Source organism: Oryx dammah, unplaced genomic scaffold (assembly GCF_014754425.2).
Source record: "Oryx dammah isolate SB20612 unplaced genomic scaffold, SCBI_Odam_1.1 HiC_scaffold_8, whole genome shotgun sequence".
NCBI lineage: Eukaryota > Metazoa > Chordata > Mammalia > Artiodactyla > Bovidae > Oryx > Oryx dammah.
The window spans coordinates 26,544,923-26,566,598 of record NW_024070192.1 but is presented as its reverse complement, the minus strand read 5'-3'; the positions used below and the strand labels follow the sequence as shown (position 1 = coordinate 26,566,598).

General features: G+C 38.5%; 1 protein-coding gene across 7 annotated transcripts in view; it reads left to right on the top strand.

The window, feature by feature from the left end:
* The window catches only part of SPAG9 (sperm associated antigen 9), a 153,528-nt gene that overhangs the window by 96,007 nt on the left and 35,845 nt on the right, over nt 1–21,676 (top strand). For all 7 annotated transcript variants that reach the window (XM_040245676.1, XM_040245677.1, XM_040245679.1 and 4 more), the window contains 3 exons: nt 4,683–4,890; nt 5,472–5,571; nt 16,837–16,958. In XM_040245676.1, the coding sequence (XP_040101610.1) occupies nt 4,683–4,890; nt 5,472–5,571; nt 16,837–16,958 (430 nt within the window). The remainder of the gene's footprint in view (nt 1–4,682; nt 4,891–5,471; nt 5,572–16,836; nt 16,959–21,676) is intronic.

Below are 21,676 nucleotides of genomic sequence, written 5' to 3'. Positions count from 1 at the left end.
CTCTGGGTAAGAAGACTTCTATGTTTGCACAAGTACCATCCTCAGGGCAGAATGTACACAACTTGAAAGTATCCTGGAGACAGCCTAGTAAGTCATTTTACCATGGGCTGCCTCTCTAGTTAAACAGATTTGTTTAGCGCCTGTCGGGGCACCATTCAGCAAACATCTTTTGAGAGCCTACTTCATGTCAGGCTTGATGTGCTAGGCACTGGGGATATAAGGACAAAATAAGACTGTGTCCTACCCCCTAGATCAGGGTTAACCAGGGTAAGGCCATCTCCTGGTTCATAATGGTGGAACCAGTATCATTTTCAGAAATATCTTCAGAAGTAGGTCATCTGTGCCTCTGTTTTAATAAGCTAAATTTTTTTGAACCTATAGTATAACTTAGAGCTAGACTTATGTCATCTCAGTTTTGAACCTATAGTATAACTTAGAGCTAGACTTATGTCATCTCAGTGATTCTCAGTGTTTCTTTGGGTCACGGATTCCTCTAGGAATCAGATTAAAGTTATGAAGCTCTCTAGAAAATACATGTATACACAGAATTTTGTGATTCTGTTTGTCTTTTACTTAGATTAGGCTTAAAATCTTTGACACTAAAGACAGGTTTATATAACAGAGTTACTTGCCCTCTTTTTTAGCTTATTTCAGATGAAGTCAGGCAAGCTACTTAAGAAAACACTAATTAGAACATTTCTAAATTGTCCTTAATTGACTAATTTATTTTTATAGTTGTGAACTTACTTTATAGTCTCTCTGAATATAACTAGCAATGGGACAATGGCAGATAATATGTGACATGTATATCCTATACAGTACTGGGTATGCGAGGCATTGATGAATGGAACAGTTGAAAGTATTTTGTAAAGGTGTATAGCCTTCTAGCCTGATATCTAAAACCAGTAGAAAAATAGCACAAAGACCAGATCGTTTTCACCATGGTATCTCAAGTGAAGCTAAAATTAATGCCACCTATTCTCTCTTTTTTTCCCCATTCTCTTTTTTTGTGTGTGTGATTAAAAAAAAAAAAGCGAAGTTTACTATTGTAACCGTTTTAACTATACACTACAGTAGTGTTAAGAATATTCATATTGTTGTGAAACAGATTGCTAGAGCTTTTCTCTCCTGCACATCTGAAGCTGTAGACCCATTAAACTCCTCTTTCGGTCCCTCCCCTCAGCACTGTCAGCTGCCACTCTGCTTAGTGTTTCTATGAATGTGACCTTTGAAATCACATTGTATTTGTTTTTTTGTGATTGGCTTATTTCACTTAATGAAATAATGTCCTCAAGATTCATCCATGTTGTATCAAGGAAATCACAGGATTTCCTTCCATTTTAAAGCTGAATAATATTCTGTTGTGTGTGTGTGTATACATATATATATACATGCATATATATATATATTTATACTCCATATTTTGTTTATACATTTCATCCCTTGTTGGACATTCGGGTCACTTCCACTTGTTGATTACTATGAATAGTTGTGCTGTGAATGTGCGTGTGTAAAAGGAAATGTTATACTGTTTTCCATAGCAGTTGCACCATCACATCACCCCGCCAGCAGTACACAGGGGTCCTCGTTTCTTCACATCTCACCAGGACTTGTTATCTTGCACAGCACTTGTAGTTACAGCACTGGAACCCCAAGTCAGGTTCCTTAGTTTTGTGGGCATTGTTTAGTGACTTGAAAGCCTGTAATAGAGTTTCTTAAAGATTGAGAGACTTTGAGTGGGGTTACAAAACAAATACATTTATTAGAAAGAGACTTGACCACCCAGTAAGTCTCCACTTACGGCACCTATGTGTGTCATTGAAGAGGACATCTTAATGACGTCAGGTAATTCAAATTGTTAGGTTGGTGGTCTTCAGATAGATAAAGCAGCATTTGTAGTAAAAATTGGTAGCTGAAACAGTACAGCCTGACATAGAGCAACATAAAATAGGGATTAGAGGTCTCTTGCTGTCACAGATTGAATATAAAATAATAGCATGCAACTCCCCTACAACTTCACAGTAAATAATTCATATCAATGCTTCCAGCTTCCATTTAGGTCCTAGTAAAAATTTTTCCTCATTTTGTACCTGGAGTCTTATGGACTTACTGTTGACCAGTGATACATTTTATATTTAACAACAGGCTAATATTTAGGATTGTCTTTCTTCCTTCTATCTTTAGATGGATGCATTGTTAGTGACAAAATTTCATAATTTCTTCCATAGGAGAAAAAAATATTGTGCTTTCAGTCAAACACTGTAGCAGAGACTTCATTCCATTTGTTTATTGTTCAGTCGCTCAGTCATGTCTGACACTTGGTGACCTCATGGACTACAGCATGCCACGCTTCCCTGTCCTTCCCTATCTCTAGGAGTTTGCTCATACTCATGTCTGTGCAGTCAGTGATGGCATCCAGCCATCTCATACTCTGATACCCCTTTCTCTTCCTGCCTGCAATCTTTCCCAGCATCAGGATCTTTTCTAGTGAGTCGGTTCTTTGCATCACATGGCCAAAATATTGGCACTTCAGCTTCTTCATCTTTCCTTCCACTGAATATTCAGGGTTGATGTTCTTTAGGATTGACTGGTTTGATTTCCTTGCAGTCCAAGGGACTCTCAAGAGTCTTCCCCAGCACCGCAGTTTGAAAGCGTCAGTTCTTTGGCATCAGCTTTCTTTATGGTTCAACTCTCACATCCATACATGACTGCTGGAAAAACCATAGCTTTGACTATACAGACCTTTGTTGGCAAAGTGATGACTGTGTTTTAATATGCTGTCTAGGTTTGTCATAACTTTTCTTCCAAGGAGCAAGCATCTTTTAATTTCATGGCTGCAGTCTCAGTCCCACAGTGATTGTTTGAGCCCAAGAAAATAAAATCTGTCACTGTTTCCATTTTTTCCCCATCTATTTGTCATGAAGTGATGGGACCGGATGCCGTGAACTTAGTTTTTTGAATGTTGGGTTTTAAGCCAGCTTTTTCACTCTGGTCTTTCACCTTCATCAAGAGGCTCTTTAATTGCTCTTTGTTTTCTGCCATTAGGGTGGTGTCACCTGCATAACTACCACACAGTTGGGCTCATTTCACATAATAGCAAAGTTATGCTCAAAATCTTTAAAGCTAGGCTTCAGCAGTACTTGAACCAAGAACTTCCAAATGTACAAAGTGTATTTCCAAGAGGGAGAAGTGCCAGAGATCAAATTGCTAATATTTGTTGGATCATGGAGAAAGCAAGGGAGTTCCAGAAAAACATCTACTGCTTCACTGACTATGCTAAAGCTTTTGACTGTGTGGATCACAGGTGTGGAAAATTCTTCTACTGATAGGAGTACCAGGCTATATTACCTGCCTCCTGAGAAACCACTATATGGGTCAAGAAGAAACAGTTAGAACCAGATACGGAACAACTGACTGCTTCAAAATTGGGAACAATTGACTGTTCAAATATTGTCATTCTGCTTATTTAACTTACATGCAGAGTACATCATGTGAAATGCTGGGCAGGAGGAAACAGAAGCTAGAATCAAGAAATATAAACAACTTCAGATGTGCAGATGATACCACTCTAATGGCAGAAAGTGAAGAGGAACTAAAGAGCCTCTTGCTGAGGATAAAAGAGGAGTGAAAAAGCTGGCTTAAAACTCAACATTCAGAAATCTAAGATCATGGCATCTGGTCCCATCACTTCATGGCAAATAGAAGGGGAAGAAGTGGAAGCAGTCACAGATTTTATTTTCTTGGGCTTCGGAATCAGTGTGGATGGTGACTGTAGCCATGAAATTAAAAGACAGTTGCTCTACAAGCCTAGACAGCATATTGAATAGCAGAGACATCATTTTGCCAACAAAGGTCTGAACAGTCAAAGCTGTGGTTTTTCTAGTAGTCATGTACGGATGTGACCTTAAAGTTGGACCATAAAGAAGGCTGAGCATGAATATGAATTGATGCTTTCCAATTGTGGTGCTGGAGAAGACTCTTCAGAGTCCCTTGGACTGCAAGGAGATCAAACCAGGCAATCTGAAGGAAATGAGCCCTGAATATTCATTGGAAGGACTGATGCTGAAGCTGGAGCTTCAATACTTTAGCCTTCTGATTCTAAGAGCTGACTCATTGGAAAAGACGCTGATGCTGGGAAAGATTGAGGGCAGGAGGAGAAGAGGGCGACAGAGGATGAGAAGGTTAGATAGTATCACCAACTTAATGGACATAAATTTGAGCAAACTCTGGGAGATGGTGAAGGACAGGGAAGCCTGGAGTGTTGCAGTCCATGAGGTCACAAAGAGCTGGACATGGCTGAGCTACCGAACAGTAATAACAACCACATAGTACATCTTCAAGTGTTTTGAGACAAGTCTTCATTATCAAATGATTGTGCAAATTAGAACTGCCATTATAAACTCTGATGATGACATTAGTATATACTTTTATTGATAATACTGCCAGTCCTCCCTTATCTATACTTTTTCTATTTAGAAGAATCTCAACATATGTCTGGAAAAATATTATTACTTAACTAGTACCCAGTTACTTGAAAACAAGCTACAGAGATTATTTGTTGATTACCTTTGGTAATAAGTGACTTACCAGTTTTTAACAGAATTTTCTCTCAAGTTTCTTAACCTATTTAAAAGGCCATTTAAATAAAATACTCATCAAAATGTTTTCCCTAATATTTGTAGGATGAACTTTCTGATGTTAGCCAGGGAGGATCTAAAGCTACCACTCCAGCGTCAACAACCGCTTCAGATGTGGCGGCAATACCTAGCGATACTCCCTTACATGAGGAGAATGAAGGAATTGTGAAGGTTGCAGATACCCCAGATACGTCAGAGATAAGCAAGCATATTGAAGTACAAGTAGTCCAAGAAACTAGAAACATATCAACAGGTAAGTAACCTTAGTTTTTTCTATACTGGCAGAGTCGTCGGTGCATGCAAATGACGCAACTGTGAGAAGGGACATCTCCGGTGTTGTTGCTGCTGCAGATTCATAAAATTGTACTCAGTTGTAAATCAGCCTAAAAGATGTGATGATTAAGTTAAGTTTTAGAGAGTAAAAATGGCGTGGGTAGAGAGTGGCTGGGGTTTGGAAAGCCTGAAAGGCAGGAGGACATTCTTTATCTGTTCCCTGCCATAGGTCATTAGTCTCTGTGCTTAATCTCTTCGTATTTCACCCCTTAAATAAAATGAAAATACTGAGTTCTGGCCTGGTGTACAGTGCATTTTGTCCAAAGTAACACAAATGAAAATTTTTGTTGATTTTTTTGTGAAAACTTTCATTGATTCTTTTAAAATTTCCATATTGACTGTTAATTGAATATATGACCTATTGTCTGTCTAACCTTGTGTTTCTCAGCTCTCTAAAAATTTTTGTGATCAAATGATGTATTTACAACCATAGAAACAATTTTCATGTCAGGGGTTGTATGTATTATATGCATTATTTTTGTTATCTTGTCCTTTTCTAAGGTTCTGCTGAAAATGAAGAGAAGTCTGAAGTTCAGGCAATCATTGAATCCACTCCTGAGTTGGATATGGACAAAGATCTCAGTGGATATAAAGGCTCAAGGTACTGTTCAGGTCTAATTGGGACATCTTACTTCTTTCCTTTTCCCGTCTCCCCTAAGCACATTGCTGTTCCCCGGTCTCTGACCAGATAAAGTGCATTCAGATGTTTTGCTGAAGAAATGTTGATGTTATATTTAAGTTTTCTCTTTTTGAAGCCAGACCTTGTACATAATTTACATGTTCTGTGAACTGTTACCTTTGTAGCATCAGGGACTAGAAGCATGCAGAAGGATGGGGAAAAAAGACAGTGAAGGAGTATTCCATAAAGAAATATTCCATGGTTTGTGGAACTTGGGAAAACATAAAAGCAAAAGTGGGAAAAGTATAATTTGAAAAAACCTATTCCTTCCTCCAAATCAGGAAGAAGAGAATGTATTCCCTTCAAAACTGTAATGGTTTCATTACTGCAAGAAATTAGTCTCATTTTAGTATCATTTTACATGGGGAGGCTGTTTAGTGATTAAAGGAGAATGGTATGTATCATCTTAATGAAGGTCATCTGTATTGAAATTCTCCAAGCCAGAATACTAGAGTGGGTAGCTGTTCCCTTCTCCAGGGGATCTTCCCAACCCAGGGATGAAAACCAGGTCTCCTGCATTGCAGGCAGATTTTTTTACCTTCTGAGCTATCAGGAAAACCCTAGGATAAGACTATATGCATTCTAATCCTGACCTGGATTTGAATCTGAAGTAAGTTTCTATATCCATGAAAGAGAATTATGATAATACCTTAGATGATTGTAAGGAGTAAATGAATCAATATATGTTAAATCATTGGCAGAGTGCCCAGTTCAATAAAGGTTAGCAGAGAGTCGAACATGACTGAGCGACTGAACTGAACTGAACTGAACATTATTGTTACCATCATATAATTTTATCTTAATTATAACCTTACAAGACAGATGTCCTTCCCTTCACATATAAAGAAGCTCAGAGTTGTATACTATTTTGTCCAGACTAACAAGAGGTAGAACTAGCATTCAGTTTAAGACTATGAGTTCAAAGGCTGTGCCCTATTGAAATATTTTTTTCTTTATTGTTTATTTAAGAAATTAAACGATGCAGTGTATAAAAAGTGAAATTTGCTTTTCCATCCTCTCCTAAACCTACTTATTAACACTTGTGCCCACTTATCATTTTGAACCTCTTTTTAAAAATCAAAAACATATTTTTATTAGAGTAAAGCATGTATACAGTATTAAGATTAAATGGTAATAACAAAATACTTCCCTGGTTGTTCGGATGGTAAATAATCTTTCTGCAGTGCAGGAGACCTGGGTTCAGACCCTAGGTCGGGAAGATCCCCTGGGGAAGGGAATGGCTACCCATTCCAGTATTCTTGCCTGGAGAATTCCATGGACAGCGTAGCCTGGCAGGCTATAGTCCATTGGACTGCAAAGAATTGCACGCTACTAAGCAACTAATACTTTTTTTTTTTCAATGTATGTATGCAGTATTAAGGTCAAATGGTAATACAAAATATGAAGGGCAGTAGTAGCCCCTTGCCCCTACTGACCCTTCATTTCCATTCTCAAGAGGATATCTCTTAGCACCACCGCTCATGTCACTTTGAGTATTTATCTTCAGGTATCTAAATCACATCTTCATGTGCTATTCTTTGGTCTCTCTCTTTTTCAGTTGGGATTCTGTGAGAAAATCAAGTCCTAATGCCCTACAGCACCCCACTTGTATAGTGAATTAACTATACTCCTGTGTGTCTAGAACAGTACTAGCTATGTATTTTCTTTGAAAAAATAGAGCAAATAGTCACTCATCATTTTCTGAATTCTGTGGATCACATTAGGACCACGGGTTTAAAAAAGGCTGTATTATTAGCTATTGACTTTATAGCGAATGATGACAAGGACATAGCTATTTAAACCATCATCTTTCCTTTCATTCTCCCAATATAATTATATTTCAGTTTCATTTAAATTAAGGTTCACTGTTTGTATCATTATGATTATATAAATACTAACAACAGCCTACTCACAGATTATGCTATGATTATATTTCCTTTCTTTTACAACTTTGATTTTCTTTAATTTTTAGTAAAGCCTCAGGGTTGTTTTTTTTTTTTTTTTTTTTTTGCTTTTGCTTAGGTTTCTACATACCTATCACTATTCACTGACAGATACCCAACAAATCATAAATGTAAACATTCTCAAATGGCCAAGTATAAAACCAGTTTCTTGGCAGCATCTATTTCCATTCTCCAATGGTAGACTTTATTGTGTTTGCTCTGGTCCTGGAATTTGCTCTCATTTTCTTGCTGGGAATTCTTTTCATGTCTCTCCTGTGTTCTGTTTCCTGGGCACTACGTCATCTTGTTGTTGTTGTTGTTGTTCAGTTGCTTAGTCACGTCTGACACTCTGCGACCCCATGGACCTGTCCTTCACCATCTCCTGGAGCTTGCTTAAACTCATGTGCATTGAGTCGGTGATGCCTCCAACCATCTCATCCTTTGTCACCCCCTCTTCTCCTGCCTTCTGTCTTTCCCAGCATCAGGGTCTTTTTCAATGAATTGGCTCTGCACATCAGGTAGCCAAATATTGGAGCTTCAGCTTCAGCATCAGTCCCTTCCAGTGAATATTCAGGGTTGATTTCCTTTAGGATTGACTGATTTGATCTCCTTACAGTTCACAGGATTCTCAAGAGTCTTCTTTAGCATGACAGTTCAAAAGCATCAGTTCTCTGCTCAGCCTTGTTTATGGTCCAACTCTCACATCCATACATGATTACTGGAAAAACCATAGCTTTGACTAGATGGACCTTTGTCCACAAAGTAATGTCTCTGCTTTTTAATACACTCTCCAGGTTTGTCATGGCTTTTCTTCCAAGGAGCAAATGCCTGGCTGCAGTCACCATCCCACAGTGATTTTGGAGCCCAAGAAGGAAAATAAAGTCTTTTACTGTTTCCATTGTTTCCCTGTCTATTTGCCATGAAGTGATGGGACCAGATGCCTTGATCTTAGTTTTCTGAATGTTGAGTTTTTAAGCCAACTTTTTCACTCTCTTTCACTTTCATCAAGAGGCTCTTTAGTCCTCTTCGCTTTCTGCCATAAGGGCATTGTCATCAGCATATCTGAGATTATTGATATTTCTCCCAGCAATCTTGATTCTAGTTCATGTTTCATCCAGCCTGGCATTTTGCATGATGTACTCTGCATATAAGTTAAATAAGTAGGGTGACAATATACAGCCTTAACATACTCTTTTCCCATTTGGAACCAGTCTTTTGTTCATGTCTGGTTCTAACTGTTGCTTCTTGACCTGCATACAGGTTTCTCAGGAGGCAGGTCAGGTGGTCTGGTATTCCCATCTCTTGAAGAATTTTCCATAGTTTGTTGTGATCCACACAAAAGCTTTAGCCTAGTCATTGAAGCAGAAGTAGATGTTTTTCTGGAATTCTCTTGCTTTTTTGATGATCCAGTAGATGTTGGCAATTTGATCTCTGGTTCCTCTCTGCCTTTTCTAAATCTAGCTTGTACATCTGGAAGTTCTTGGTTCACATACTGTTCAAGCCTAGCTTGAATGATTTGGAGCATGACCTTGCTTGCATGTGAAATGAGTGCTAGCATGTAGCTTGAGCATTCTTTGGCATTGTCCTTTTTTGGGATTGGAATGAAAACTGAACTTTTCCAGTCCTGTGGCCATTGCTGAGTTTCCAAATTTTCTGGCATATCGAGTGCAGCACTTTAACAGCATTATCTTTTAGGACTTGAAATAGCTCAGCTGGAATTCTTAACTCTACTAGCCTTGTTTTTAGTGATGCCTCCTAAGGCCCACTTGATTTTGCACTCCAGGATGTCTGGCTCTAGGTGAGTGATCACACCATCACGGTTATCCAGGTCATTGAGATCTTTTTTTTGTATGTGTATGTATTTTTTTTTTAATATGTATCTTTATTGTATGTGTATCTTCTGTGTATTCTTGCCACCTCTTCTGCTTCATGTCATCTTGCTTCTTGACTTATGCCTTTGTTTTGGCAGAACATATTCCTACTAGCCTTCCTGGAAAAGGCTGTTTGCAACTAAGATTTTTGAGAACTTGAATATGATATATGTCATTTAAAGGGATGATTCATAGTTTGATTGAATACGAATTCTATATTGGAAAATCTTTGTAAGTTTTCCTTCACAATTGTGAAGACATTAATTCATTATCATGGTCAGTTTGGAGTGTTGCTATGTGGACTCTTGCTTTTTTATATATATTCTTTGTAAGCTTTAGGATCTTTGTCCCTATTTGTTGTTGCTTTGCTTTTTCCTTTCTAAAAATTCATGATGATGTAGGAGTCTTCTTCTGTATCTGAGGTAACGTGTTTCATCTGCAAATTTTTATTTCCGATTGAGAACTTTTTTCTTTATTTCTCTTTGTCTTCTCTCTTTCTGGAACTATTAGGTAGATACTGAACGTTCTGAACTGACACTCATAAATCCCTTTTCCCTCTTTTTTTCTATCTCTTCTATTTTTGTTGTAATTACTGGATGATTTCCCCAACTTTATCTCTCAACTGTCATCATTTTTTTTCCTTAAAAGCTTTTTCTTGGATGGTTACTTTTTATAACATCCTACAATTCTCTTGTGGATGTAGCTTTATTATGAAAATAAAATTATTGTGGGTTTGTTTGTTTTTTTTTTCCAAATTTTTGCTGCTGTTTGCATTCATTGTCTCCTTTTATTCTCAGTACCCTATCACAGTCCATGACTTTGGGGCTTTAAATTTTATAATGGAGGCTTTCTTTGAGTGTCTGGTGCTCTTTGGCTGTTCTGCTCATACTTAAGTAAAAGATTAAAAAGAGATGGCCTGACTAGACAGAAGAATTATATACAGAAAAGGTCTTAATGACCCAGATAACCACGATGGTGTGGTCACTCACCTAGAGCCTGACATCCTGGAGTGCAAAGTCAAGTGGGCCTTAGGAAACATTACTAAAAATAATGCTAGTGGAAGTGATGAAATTCCAGCTGAGCTGTTAAAATTGCTAAAAGATGGTGCTGATAAAATTCCATACTCAATATATCAGCAAATCTGGAAGACTCAGCAGTGGCCACAGGACTGGAAAACGCCAGTTTTCATTATAATCCCAAAGAAAGACAGTGCCAAAGAATGGACAAAATACCATGCATTGGTGCTCCTTTTGCATGACAGTGAGGTTATGCTCAAAATCCTTCCAGCTAGGTTTTGTCATACATGAACTGAAAACTTCTTTAACTCAATGAAACTATGAGCCATGCCATGGAGGGCCATCCAAGATGGACAGGTCATGGTGGAGAGTGCTGACAAAACGTGGTCCACTGGAGAAGGGAATGGCAAACCACTTCAGTATTCTTATATGGAGAACCCCATGAGCAGTATGAAAAGGCAAAAAGATAGGACAATGAAAGATGAACTCCCCAGGTCAGTAAGTCCCCAGTATGTTATGGGAGATCAGTGGAGAAATAACTCCAGAAAGATGGAAGAGATGGAGTCAAAGCATAAACAACACCCAGTTGTGGATGTGACTGGTGATAGAAGTAAAGTCTGATGCTGTAAACAGCAATATTGCCTAGGAACCAGGAATGTTAGGTCCATGAATCGAGACAAATTGAAAGTGGTCAGACAGGAGATGGCAAGAGTGAGCATCAACATTTTAGGAATCAGTAATGAAAATGGACTGGAATGGGTGAATTTAACTCAGATGACCATTATATCTACTACTGTGGGCAAGAATCCCTTAGAAGAAATGGAGTAGCCATCATAGTAAACAAAAGAGTCCGAAATGCAGTACTTGGATACAATCTCAAAAACCACAAAATGATCTCTGTTCGTTTCCGAGGCAAACCATTCAGTACCACAGTAATCCAAGTCTATGCCCCAACCACTAATGCTGAAGAAGCTGAAGTTGAACAGTTGTAAGAAGACCTACAAGACCTTCTAGAACTCACGTCCAAAAACGATGACCTTTTCATTATAGGGGACTGGAATGCAAAAATAGGAAGTCAAGAAATACCTGGGGTAACAGGCAAATTTGGCCTTGGAGTACAGAATGAAGCAGGGCAAAGGCCAATAGAGTTTTGCCAAGAGAATGCACTGGTCAGAGCAAACACCCTCTTCCAACAACACAAGAGAAGACACTACACATGGACATCACCAGATGGTCCATATTGAAATCAGATTGATTATATTCTTTGCAACCAAAGATGGAGAAGCTCTATACAGTCAGCCAAAACAAGACCAGGAGCTGACTGTGGCTCAGATCATGAACTCCTTATTGCCAAATTCAGACTTAAATTGAAGAAAGTAGGGAAAACCACTACACCATTCAGGTATGACCTAAATCAAATCCCTTATGATTATACAGTGGAAGTGAGGAATAGATTCAAGGGATTAGATCTGATAGACCGAGTGCCTGAAGAACTATGGACGAAGGTTCACAGTGTTGTACGGGAGACAGGGATCAAGACCATCCCCAAGAAAAAGAAATGCAAAATGGCAAAATGGCTGCCTGAGGAGGCCTTACAAATAGTTGTGAAAAGAAGAGAGGCGAAATGCAAAGGAGAAAAGGAAACAGACACCTATTTGAATGCAGAGTTCCAAAGAATAGCAAGGAGACATAGGAAAGCCTTACTCAGTGATCAATGGAAAGAAATAGAAGGAAACAATAGAATGGGAAAGACTAGAGATCTCTTCAAGAAAATGAGAGATACCAAGGGAACTTTTCATGCAAAGGTGGGCAAAGAAATGATATGGACCTAACAGAAGCAGAAGATATTAAGAAGAGGTGGCAAGAATACACAGAACTGTACAAAAAAGATCTTCAAGACCCAGATAATCACGATTGTATGATCACTCACCTAGAGCAAGACATCCTGGAATGTGTGGTAAAGTGGGCCTTAGGAAGCATCACTATGAACAAAGCTATGGAGTTGATGGAAGTCCAGTTGAGCTATTTCAAATCCTAAAAGATGATGCTGTGAAAGTACTGCACTCAATATGCCAGCAATTTTGAAAACTCAGCTGTGGCCACAAGACTGGAAAAGGCCAGCTTTCATTCCAATCCCAAAGAAAGGCAATGCCAAAGAATGCTCAAACTATCACACAATTACACTCATCTCACACGCTAGTAAAGTAATGCTCAAAATTCTCCAAGCCAGGCTTCAATAGTACATGAGCCTTGAACTTTCAAATGTTCAAGCTGGATTTAGAAAAGGCAGAGGAACCAGAGATCAAATTGCCAACATCCGTTGGATCATCAAAAAAGCAAGAGAGTTCCAGAAAAACATCTGCTTTATTGACTACGCCAAAGCCTTTGATTGTTTGGATCACAACAAACTTTTGAAAATTCTTCAAGAGATGGGAATACCAGACCACCGATCTGCCTCTTGAGAAATCTGTATGCAGGTCAGGAAGCAAAAGTTAGAACTGGACATAGAATAACAGACTGGTTCCAACATCAAGGCTGTATATTGTCACCCTGCTTATTTAACTTATATGCAGATTACATCATGAGAAACTCCAGGCTGGATGAAGCACAAGCTGCAATAAAGATTGCTGGGAGAAATATCAATAACCTTAGACATGCAGATGACACCACCTTAATGGCAGAAAGTAAAGAAGAACTAAAGAGCCTCTTGATGAAAATGAAAGAGGAGAGTGAAAAAGTTGGCTTAAAGCTCAACATTCAGAAAACTAAGAACATGGCATCTGGTCCCATCTCTTCATGGCAAATAGATGGGGAAACAGTGACAGCCTTTATTTTTTGGGGCTCCAGAATCACTGCAGATGGTGACTGCAGTCATGAAATAAAAAGATGTTTGCTCCCTGGAAGAAAAGTTAGGATCAACCTAGACAGCATATTAAAAGGCAGAGACATTATTTTGCCAACAAAGGTCCATCTAGTCAAAGCTATGGTTTCCCAAGTAGTCACATATGGATGTGAGAGTTGGACGATAAAGCAACCTGAGCACTGAAGAATTGATGCTTTTGAACTGTGGTGTTAGAGAAGACTCATGAGAGTCCCTTGGACATCAAGCAGATCCAACCAGTCCATTCTAAAGGAAATCAATCCTGAATATTCATTGGAAGGATTGATGCTGAATCTGAAACTCCAGTACTTTGGTTACATGATGCGAAGAACTGACTCAGTGGGAAAGAACCTGATGCTGGGAAAGATTGAAGGCAGGAGGAGAAGGGGACGACAGAGGATGAGATGGTTGGATGGCATCACCAACCCGATGGACGTGAGTTTGAGTAAACTCCAGCAGTTGGTATGGACTGGGAGGCCTGGCATGCTGCAGTCCACGGGTTCGCAAGGAATTGAACACAACTGAGCGACTGAACTGAACTGAAAACTTCCAGATGTACAAACTGGGTTTAGAAAAGGCAGAGGAACTAGAGATCGAATTGCCAGCATTAGCTGGATCATACAGAAAGCAAGGGAATCCCAAAAGAACATCTGTACTCCTGCTTCACTGACTACCCTAAAGCCTTTGACTGTGTGGATCATAACAAACTGTGGCAATCTTAAAGGGAGGGGAGTGCCAGACCACCATACCTGTCTCCTGAGAAACCTGTAAGTGGGTCAAGAAGCAACAGCTACAGCTTTAAATGGAACAACTGACAGGTTCAAAATTAGGAAAGGAGTACTACAGTGCTATATATTGTCACGCTATTTGACTTACATGCAGAGTACATCATGCAAAATGCTGGTCTGGATGAATCACAAGCTGCAATCAAGATTGCTGGGAGAAATATCAACAGCATATATGCAGATTATATCCCTCTAATGGCAGAAAGTGAAGAGTAACTGAAGAGCCTCTTAATGAGGGTGAAAGAGGAGAGTGAAAAAGTTGAGTTGAAACTCAACATGCAACTAAGATCATGGCATGCAGTCCCATCACTTGATGGCAAACAGAAAGGGAAAAAGTGGAAGCAGTGATGGGTTTTATTTTGGGGGGCTCCAAAATTAGTGTGGATGGTGACTGCAGTCATGAAATTAAAAGACTTTTGTTCCTTGGAAGGAAAGCTATGAGAAACCTAGACAGCAGGTGAAAAAGCAAAGACATCACTTTGCCAACAAAGATCTGTATAGTCAAAGCTTTGGTTTTTCCAGTAGTCATGTATGGATGTGAGAGTTCGACCATAAAGAAGACTGAGCCCTGAAGAACTGATGTCTTTGAATTTTGGTGCTAGAGTAGACTCTTGAAAGTCTCTTGGACTAGTAGCCGATCAAAGAAGTGAATCCTAAAGGAAATCAACCCTGAATATTCATTCGAAGGACTGATGCTGAAGCTGAAGCTCCAATACTTTGGCCACCTGATGCAAAGAACTGCTCATTGGAAAAGACCCTGATGCTGGAAAAGATTGAAGGCAAAAGGAGAAGCAGGTAGCAGAGGATAAAATGGTTGGATGGTGTCATCAACTCAATGGATATGAGTTTGAGCCAACTCTGAGAGACAGGGAAGGACAGGTAAGCCTCATGTCCTGCAGTCTATGGAGTTGCAAAGAGCTGGACACAACTGAGCAACTGAACAACAAAGTTTTGGTGTTTGTTGTAAAGAATCTGCCTGCCAATGTAGGAAGCCTAAGAGACGCGGGTTCTTTACCTCAGCTGGAAAGATCCTCTGGAGTAGGAAATAGCAGCCCACTCTGGTATACTGGCCTGGAAAATCCCATGTCCAGGAGTCTCGTGGCTATAGTCCTTTGGATCACCAAGAGTTAGACATGACTTTAGCGAGTGAACAAGTAAATGATATTGATTCTTCAGTTTTCTGCCTATAACATTTGACCTTGGCTTCTGTTGTTCAGGGAGTAATGCCAGGAAAAGGGAGGTCTCACTGCTCTGGAGGGTTGGATTTAGGTTCTTATACTGCTTCTTGTGCTTACTTTCATCCCATCCCTCTATCTTAATGTTTCTCTTGCATACTTCTGTCTGCAGATTGCTGGTTATGTCAATTCCTAAGCTTTTCATGAATTTTGGCTGCATACTGACTTTCTCTCTAAACACTGCTGGTTTGAGTTTCAGCTTAGTCTGGTCAGTTAAATCAGTTTCTAATGTTTACCCACATGTTTTTTATCTTACAGAGTTTTGTTCATGTTGTCTGCTGTAGGTTCTTTTTCTGTTCCCTCTGTCCTTGTGGGCAGATACTTTTTAGATTCTTTTACTGTCATTTTAGTTGCATTTTTGAATTATTGTGTGATAGATTACTATCTCCACCATATTTAACTGGAAATCTTGTGCAGACTTTTTTCTATTAATGTAACATTAATGCTTAGACACTCACATTTCCCCATTCTCCCATACCGCTTCAAAAAGGGCTTACATGCACTGTATTGCAACTTGCTTTTTAAAAAGCACCTCTATATAATGGGTTTCTTTCATTTTTGAAGCTCTATTTTAATGTTTTTAAAGTTAAAATTTTAAACTTTTAGATGTACACATAACTTATTTCATCTGTGCCCTTTTAATGATCACTTGGGTTGTTTCAACTTTTGCTGCTCTGACCATCCTTTTACATACATAATTGCCTTCTTGTGACGGAGCTTTCATGGGATTTATTATTATTATTATTATTATTATTATTTTTGCCCATACCACACTGCTTGCAGGATCTTAGTTCCATAACCTGGGCCACCACAGTTAAAGTGCCAAGTCCTAACCAGTGGACCACCAGGGAGTTCCCTGTAGGAGTATTTTAGACATCAAGTCCTTGGTCACTGGGTATTTGCATTTTAAATTTTAGTAGATCTTGCCAAGTTGCCCTTAAAAGAGAAGTAAAATGGCAGTTCCGTACCCAGATAACATAGATCATGGTAAAGATCATGGATTCTGAAGCCTGGCTGCCTAGGTTTGAGTTCTGCCTCTGACTCATATGCTGGATGATTTTGGCAAATTCCATAACCTCTTTAGTTTCCTCTTCTGTAAAGTTGGGATAAGAGCAGCAGCTCTTTTGCAGAGTAGATGTAGTTTTAACAAGGTAATCTGTGAAAGGACTTAGACCACCGCCTGAACAATGCAGAATAGTGCTCTCTCTTAGCTGCTGTTTTTGTTTTGTGTCTGCTAGGATCTGACCACAAAAACATTCTGTATTTTCTTCACTAGTTCTCTCTGTGCAATATAATGAAAATATCTTAGGAAACCTGTGAGAAATTCTTTTAAATTATATTTTATATTAAATATTACAGGTTAAAAATTCTTGTGTAACTTAGCCTTTTGTATTCATTTTGCACTGTTAAAAACATCTTTGACATCTGTTGATTTGGTTTTGTTTTTGTTGCCTAGCACTCCCACCAAAGGCATAGAGAACAAAGCTTTTGATCGCAATACAGAATCTCTCTTTGAAGAACTGTCTTCAGCTGGTTCAGGTCTAATTGGAGATGTGGATGAAGGAGCAGATTTACTAGGTATGATAGTTTATCTGAAATAGTATCATACTGTTTTAAAAATAGATTTTTTAAATGATATAATGGAACATCTCTTAAAAATGTCCCTAACTGAGGCTTCCCTGGTGGCTCAGTGATAAAGAATCCACCTGCCAATGCAAGAGACCCTGGTCTGATCCCTGATCTGGGGAGAGCCCATGTGCCACAAAGCAGCTAAGCCTATGCACCACAACTACTGAGCCTGTTCTAGAGCCTGGGAGCTGCAACTCCTGAGCCCCCATGCCACAGCTACTGAAACCCGTGTGCCTTACAGCCCGTCCTCCACAAGAGAAGCCCCCACAGTGAGAAGCTTGTGCACAGCTAGACGGTAGCCCTTGCTCGCCCGCAACTAGAGAAAAGCCTGCACATCAAGGACCCAGCACAACCAAAAATAAACTTAAAAAAAAAAACAGTCCCTAACTGTCCAGTGGGGCAGAGTTATTGTGCTTTTAAGTAATTAATAGGAACATATTCTTTGAAGTCATGAAAGTTTTAAATGAAAATGTCTTCTCATATGGATGCATTTAGAATTGAATTGCTTTTTAGTTTGTATTTTGAATTCACATACACAATTTATTGAACTCCTTCCTGCTATGTTCTGAGAACAGTATTACATATAAGAAACATGATATATGTATACATGTGGTTATATATAGATGTATACATGTGGTTATATATATGTATACATGTGGTTATATATAGATGTATAGATTTTATGGATTGATGGATAGTTACTTCCTGGCTTAGTGTTCATTAAATTCACTTGACTTTTCTGAGATTTCACAGAGCATTCTGTTTTAGCTTCTTGAGAAATATGTTAGAGTTTGTGTTGTTGAAGATTATTTGGTTTGAAAAGGATACTGTATTTGGCTCTTCTACTGTTGATCTGGTTTGTTGTTGTTCAGCTGCTAAGTCTTGTCTGACTCTTTGTGACCCCATGGGATTTCCCAGGCAAGAATATTGGAGTGGATTGCCATTTCCTTCTCCAGGGAATCTTCCTAACGCATGGATTGAACCCTGGTCTCCTGCATTGGCAAGCAGATTCTTTACCGCTGAGGCCACCAGGGAGTGAATGACCCTTTTGCCAAATATCTTAACCTCTCTGGGCATTAGGTTCTTTGTGTATAAAAAGAAAGACTTGAGCTCTAATTCAGGGGTTGGATAGGCTGTGACTCCTGGATTATTTTTGTGTACAAATAAAGTTTTATTGGGACATAGCCACACTTTTTTTTTTTTTAATGTTTTATCTTTGATTTTTGGGCTTCCCAGGTGGCACAGTGGTAAAGAATCTGCCTGGCAATGCAGGAGATGCAAGAGATGCGGGTTCAATCCCTGGTTCAGTAGGATCCCCTGGAGGAGGAAATGGCAACCCACTCCAGTATTGTTGCCTGGAAAATCCCATGGATAGAGCAGCCTGGCGGGCTATAGTCCATAAGGTCTCAAAGAGTTGGTCAGGATAGAACACACACACATATGACGCCCACAAACACACAGGCACCCACACACAGTAGTTGCTTTTGCCCCACAATAGCAGAGTTAAGTTGTCCCTAACAGGGATTATGTGGTTTACAAAGCCTAAAATATTCACCATCTGGGCCTTTACACAAAAAGTTTTCACCTGCTCTAAGTGATCTTTAAAGTTTCTATGAATGAGATTTCCCTGAGGGTCCAGTGGTTAAGACTCTGTACTTCCACTGCAGGGGACATAGGTTCGGTCCCTAGTCAGTAAACTAAGATCTTGCAAGTTGCACCATGAGTTTAAAAAAAAAAAAAAAGTTTATATGAATCTGACTCCTGTCAATTAGCTTTGATGTGCCTTTCTTTATAACTTAAGACCTTATAGAAATTGAATACATTATAGTATTAAAAATCTGTGCCTTTGGAATGGATTCTGGTCTCCAAACATTTTTTGTATCCCTTGGTAATTCGGTATAGGTTACACTGTTCTTAAAAGGTGCTGTTTGTCAATCTTGTGGATATAGAGAAGTGTTGCTTGCATTCATTTATGTCACATTTATTGATTACCAGTTATGTGTCCTCAATAAGTATTTTTTGAAGGAAACACAGTTGCTGTCTACACAGAGCCCATAGGCTTATTTAAAGTAAGAGAGATGGAAAGTACATTAATAAACTTAGTTAGGTATAGACTCCCACCACTAAGTAAAACATTAAAAGCTTTGAATGAATTTGCATTTTTTAAGGATATCTTAAGGATTAATTCTTAAGAAGCACTCCATTTTTACATTTAAATTTATGCCCTTTGTTAACATTAAATTGTGCATGGAAAGTTCCTTTTAAGATTTGATATAAGAAACTGATTTTCTGCCAAAATTGAGGAACAGATGCAAAAAAATGTTAGAAAAAATAATTTTTAATGTTTAAACACATTCTCAAATTTATATATAGTAAAGCACAGTTTTTTGTTTTGACTAATGCATAGAATTGTATAGCCACCACCAGAATTAACAATATATCACCTCTCAAAAAATTCCTTCATGCTTCCCCTTTGTAATTTACCAGAGTAAAGTACTTTTTAAACGTACTTTTTACCCTCTGCTTCCTTATAATCCAGTATTGAATAATATCATTATTGAGGTTGGTGGCCCTAAACTTACTTTCTTGTAAAGATGTAAGAAGCCACATAATGCTTAGAAATAATTGTCATCTTTTAAACAAATATTTTTCCAAAAGCTTCCATTGTTTAAGTCAGAAAGTTAAGCATAATAAATAGCTTCAAACAAAATCCTGATTTCCTTTCCACTTTGAAAAAAAAAAATAAACTGTAAACTACTCTGTTTTCCCTTTTGCAGAATTTATATATTTACCTGGAAAATGTTCCAGATTTGAAGTTTTCATATATTACCTTAAGTGATTTAAGCCTATATGCATACTTTTGGTCAAAAATATTAAATGAAACCTCCAATGCACGTAGTTGTTCCTTGGCTTCTCTTCTGTTTTATTCAGCAATAGTAATTGCATTGTAATACTCACTAGCTGGAACATGGTTGAACTGGTAAAATTGTTTCCCAAAGTTCCTTAAATTGTCTTCAGTTGATAAATAAGTCCATTTCTATAACTCATTATTTGTTTTACAATTACTGTGTTATTGTAAAACTCTTCCCTGGTCTTTGTAATCATTATGCATGTACTCAGGTTTAGATTACTTTTTTCAAATTTTAATAGTTTAAAAAAGATAATCCCCCACAGTTTGTCCTTTATCTTGATTGGTATCTCATTCTTTGACTTTATTTCTAGTGACTGTTTTCTCCGTTGACTTTTGTCACTTACCCCCCATGGCCACATTCTAGAACTTGTGAATCATACATTCATTCATCCTATTCTTGAGATTTTCTTTAATTTTCTTACTATTGATTACATTTAATTTTTTAATTTCACTATTTTAACTAACTTCTTCCTGTTATCATTTAAACATGTTCCGGTCTTTACCATTTTAAAATAAAACTACTGCCCGCTTCTGACTGCATATCTTTAGTACCTTTCCACCAGATGACTCTCCTCCCATTTCCAGCCATGGTTTTTTGCATCAATATCAGTGAGGCAGGTGTCTGTTATGTGCCCGGCACTATTCTAGATTGATATACCAGTGAACAAAACAGACTTCTTGAAAGTATGTCTACTTTTAACAGGCAGAACTTCCCTAGCCTCACTTGCACCTCGTGTGACTGCAGTCTGTCATTGTGCCCCACACTAACCTTCCCAGAAATAGCCTTGTTTGCTATCTCCAGCAGTCCCTTCTCAGTTATTTCACATGACTTCTCAAATCGCATTTGTCTTTAAACAGTCTTTGCTTTAGGTTCTGTCCTGTCAGAGTTCTCTGTATTCTTTCCTGCCTCTGACGATGTCTTTTCAGTCTTTGCAGGATCCTTTCTCTGCCCAGCTTTCAGATGCTCCTAGTCCAGGCTTGCTTCCATGTTTGGGATGTCTTATTTGCTCTTGTTTTTTCTGGGTTTTCATGGCTCATTGCTCCAAACTTTTTCTCTCCATCTAGGATTTTTTTCTATAGCACCAGACTATTACTTCCAAACAGCACTCTAGACCACTTCTAAGATGATTTGTAGAGCTTTGTAGTTAAAACTCAGTTTATCAACATCTTTCTTTATGTCCCCCAAGGCTGTTCTTATATCAACATGTATGAACTCAATGAATGACCTCACCATCAACTCAGTTCTCCATCCTAAATCTTTCTCGCTTCCCTCAAAACCAGTCATGAGGATTTTTTGCCTCCTTCCTTTAAAAAAAAAAAAAAAGGGTCTGTGTATCTGTTTGTATATCTCCTTATTGCCTCTAACTAACTGGCATACCCTCCTCTATGAATTCTGCCTTAATCTCCTAGTTAAAAGCTCAGTTGTCTGGAAGCATTCCCATAGCACTACATTTATTATGCAACTCTTCATAATACTTTATTGTAGTTTTTCAATGTGCCTGCCTCCCTGACTAGACTATAAGCTCAGTATGACCTAGACAATTATATCTTTTGCTCACTGTTGAGTCTTTGGCCCATGGCACAGCAACTGAGTGAGTGGACTGTTAAATAGTTCTAACAGTTTTGTTTCACCTCTAAATCTATACTTCTTTAACTTTTGAAATTAAAACTCCTTTACAGGAGAATTTGTAAGAGGAGTGTACTTTTGGAAAAATGCACATACAGAAATAGATAAAATTGTGCATACTTCCTGAAG